The sequence below is a fragment of the Drosophila mauritiana genome, chromosome 3L (assembly GCF_004382145.1).
Source record: "Drosophila mauritiana strain mau12 chromosome 3L, ASM438214v1, whole genome shotgun sequence".
Taxonomy (NCBI): Eukaryota; Metazoa; Arthropoda; class Insecta; order Diptera; family Drosophilidae; genus Drosophila; species Drosophila mauritiana.
Window position 1 is genome coordinate 10,338,493 of NC_046669.1, and position 3,628 is coordinate 10,342,120.

At 43.3% G+C, this 3,628-nt stretch overlaps 2 protein-coding genes across 2 annotated transcripts; both read left to right on the forward strand.

Annotated features, from left to right (window-relative positions):
* Nucleotides 1-370: 370 nt before the first annotated feature.
* Nucleotides 371-1,882, forward strand: LOC117141171 (ankyrin repeat and MYND domain-containing protein 2). Its single transcript, XM_033304507.1, has 3 exons — nucleotides 371-691; nucleotides 766-1,539; nucleotides 1,599-1,882. Exons 1-3 carry the CDS (start codon nucleotides 485-487, stop codon nucleotides 1,833-1,835), a joined length of 1,218 nt encoding a protein of 405 aa, XP_033160398.1. The 5' UTR covers nucleotides 371-484; the 3' UTR covers nucleotides 1,836-1,882.
* Nucleotides 1,883-2,261: 379 nt separating this feature from the next.
* LOC117139851 (1,2-dihydroxy-3-keto-5-methylthiopentene dioxygenase) lies at nucleotides 2,262-3,344 on the forward strand. Its single transcript, XM_033302498.1, has 5 exons — nucleotides 2,262-2,463; nucleotides 2,545-2,622; nucleotides 2,685-2,812; nucleotides 2,983-3,076; nucleotides 3,136-3,344. The coding sequence occupies exons 1-5, from the start codon at nucleotides 2,341-2,343 to the stop codon at nucleotides 3,271-3,273; spliced, it is 561 nt and encodes a 186-aa protein (XP_033158389.1). The 5' UTR covers nucleotides 2,262-2,340; the 3' UTR covers nucleotides 3,274-3,344.
* Nucleotides 3,345-3,628: the final 284 nt, after the last annotated feature.

Sequence of the window (3,628 nt, forward strand, 5' to 3'; positions counted from 1 at the left end):
AAAAATTATTCAATAAGATATGAATAAACTAGTGTGTGTTTCAAGATATATATATTTGTGCTAAAAAAAAATGTGTATGCTTCAAAAAGAAACAAATGTGGCAAAGTATAAAATTAGTATACCAATTAACTGAAACTTACAAAAATTTCTTAAAAAACTTGTATTATATATTATAATATAACAATACAAAAAAATATAAGAATATAATACTTATATTCTTTCTAACTTGTCTCCTATAATTTTTCCATATATGCATGCCAATTTCCATGTTTTCTGATTTTGTAAAACTCAAGGTACATATGCTATTTCATTTAGTTTCTTATTGTACCATATCGTAACTATATATCGCACGCCAACCGGCGGACAGTGTTGCGAAACGCCGCCACTATCGCTGTAAGCACGCCGAAAACAGTGGAGTTTTCTTGATTTCCATTTTCCGAAGAGCACTTGAAAAAACCCAACAAAAACAAACAATCGAACCACAATGACCGAGGAGAGCAAGAAGATCGAACAGCTGGACGACGTGCAGCGCCAGTTGCTGGATTACCTGGCCAAGAATGACACCAGTGGATTCAAGCAGCTGCTGGGCGGAGTGAGGAATGTCAACTTCGTGGACCACACCGGGATGTCGTGTTTGGCCTACGCCAGCTACAAGGGAAACCGCGAGGCGGTGCAGCTGCTCCTGGACATGGTGGGTACATCTGCCAGCCAACCACCGCTTGGGCTCCAAACATTGAATAGTACTAACCGCCTCTTTTTCCACAGGGTGCCGACGTAAACCTCAATCAGCATGGAGCTGATTATACGCCACTGCATTTCGCTGCTCTATCGGGCAATACACATGTGTGCCGGCTGCTTTTGGATGCGGGCATCAAACCGGGCAGCTTGAATAGTGTCAACAGGACCGCCGCCCAAATGGCCGCCTTTGTGGGCAACCACGCATGTGTGGAGACCATCAACAACTATGTGACCCAGTCGAGCTTGGAGTACTACACCCAAGTGCATGGCCAGCAGACGGAGCCGCATATACCACCCAGCTTACTCAAATCGTTCCACGCCTTTGTCACCGAAATCAACCTGCATCCCGTGAGGATTGCCCTGAATGTGCAGTCCTTGGGACTACTTAGGATCCTGTCCAGTCTGCGCAAGACGCTGGCTTTGATGTGCGAAAAGGAGATGCAGAAGTCGCATGACCTCAACGAGCTGCTGGCCTTCAAGTTCCATTATCAGGGCTGGATTTTGGCCGAACTAATACGCTGCGAGGAGCAGTTCAAGGCGCAGCACAAGGAGAAAGGTGTCGAGGAGGCGGGCGATGCGAACAAGAACGATTTCATCGAGTTGTTTGTGAAGCGGGTGCTCAAGGAGAACAAGCTGGGCCAGCTGGACTATGTGGAATACACGTTGCGCGAGTGCGCCAGGGAGTTTCCAGTGAGAGAGTGCACCATCTTCCGGCAAATCGCCACGCAATTTGGCGCCAAAGATGCACCACCAGCACTGACTGTCCTGCGAAATGCCATCAATGGGATGAGGTGGATTACGGTGGGTCTCATGATCTCATAATCGAATGATTCATTTCTAATCTGGTAGTCTAATTTCAGGACGAGGGCAACTACTGCAGCACCTGCGGCGCCGAGAAGCCGGACAAGAAGTGCTCCAAGTGCAAGGCGGTGCAGTATTGCGATCGCGAGTGCCAGCGGCTGCATTGGTTCATGCACAAGAAGAGCTGTGCCCGCCTCCTGGCCCAGTCCCAGGCCCAAGCCCAGCCGCAATCGCAAGCGAAGGAAGCCATCGACACTGCCGAGCTGCGCGAGGAACTGTCCAAACTGACTGCGTAATCCGGTGCTTCTTTGTAACGTCAATAAATGTAACATAAAACCAGAAACCTAGCATTTTCGCGTACTAAATAATTGTTAGTACCAAACTGTCTGCTGACTACACAAATTAAACTAGATAATAGTACCGAGAGGCAAAATTGCAGGCCACAGATTCAATTAAATTCAAAACACAAAAATTAAACTGCCCAAAAATCTTATATATATCGTAAAATAATAAAGAGTAATATTGAATCAAAACAAACTTTAAAGGTTATTAAACATATGATTATTTTGTGTTTTCAAATCGAATATTTCAAAAATGAAGTTTTTAAACTAGCACAACTTCGAATACTAAGCTAACAGCATTCATTTTCGAATGTTAAGCTAACAGCACTAGCGGCATTCGACTGAGCGTCTGTTATCTAGTTCGAAAATTCGAAAACGAACAGCTGATGGCAGTTGAATTTTTCTTGTTTAATCTATTTGTTGCTAGTTGCTCGTGAAAACCCGTTTAAAACAGTCCAAAATGGTGCAGGTTTGGTATATGGATACGGAGGAAACCGATCAGCGCCTGGAGCACCACCGCAATCCGCCTGCCTACTTGGAACTGGAGGATCTGTACCAGAAGACCGGCGTGGAATACTTTAAGGCAAGTGAAAAGCGAAACTGCGACTTTGTAAACCTCAAGTGACCTTGGGGGCGAGCTTATCTTGATCATTCACTTTTGCAGATCAATGCGGACGAGTACCAGAGCGATAATACCCTCACGGAATTGAGGGCACAACGTGGCTACACCTACGATGATGAGGCAAGATCGGTGTTTCCTCAAAAAATATATAACGAACCTAAGTAAACTTCGATTTATTACAGATCACCTGCTCGGAGAAGTGCCTTCCAGACTACGCCAACAAGTTGAAAGCCTTTTTCACCGAACACCTGCACACGGATGAGGAAATTCGCCTGATATTGGATGGATCTGGTTACTTTGATGTTCGCGAGTAAGTTTTGTTTATTTACACCGCATTTTATAGAATCCCAGCCACATTTTCCCAACTAATTAGTTCAGGCATTCACCTTCTTACTGATCACAACTAATTTTTTTTAAAATTATAATGTCATAACATTTTTAAAATCGCTTTGGAATCGAAAAACTATTTATTCCTTATAGCAATGAGGACAACTGGTTGCGTATTAAGGTTGTGAAGGGAGATCTGATCATTATACCCGCTGGCATCTATCACCGCTTTACTTTGGATATCAATGTAAGTTATTTTGACAATCTTATATACAAACAAAAACTATTTGTATTGTTTTTCCTTAGAACTTTATCAGAACTCGTCGCTATTTTGTGGGCGAGCCTGTCTGGGCTCCACACAATCGTCCTGCTGATGATATGGACTGTCGCAAATCGTACATCAAGCATCAGTCGGAAAACTTTGTGCAATTCAATAAGGTTTAAAAACCTTAAATCTTGTTTTTTACCATCAAGTTTGATATTTTGAAATAAAAAATCGCTAAGCGTAATCAATAGTTTCAACGTTTTCTTTGTTTAACCCTCAGTTTTCGCTGATTAACGTAGTTTTCTAAATTAATGAACCCCGCCAAAAACTTAATTTCGAATGTTATCTCTTAAATGGTTGCTGCACATGCTAAACGTACTTTCGAACTCGAATCTCAGAGAGTACAATTCGCGGTATGACCGTGCCAGCGCCGAAGAGAAAAAACAGCGCAAGTATAAAATCCCAAGCGCCAGCGAAAGTATCGAGCCAACATCTATGCACGTGCCATCGCTAGGGAGGAAAACAAAACAAACA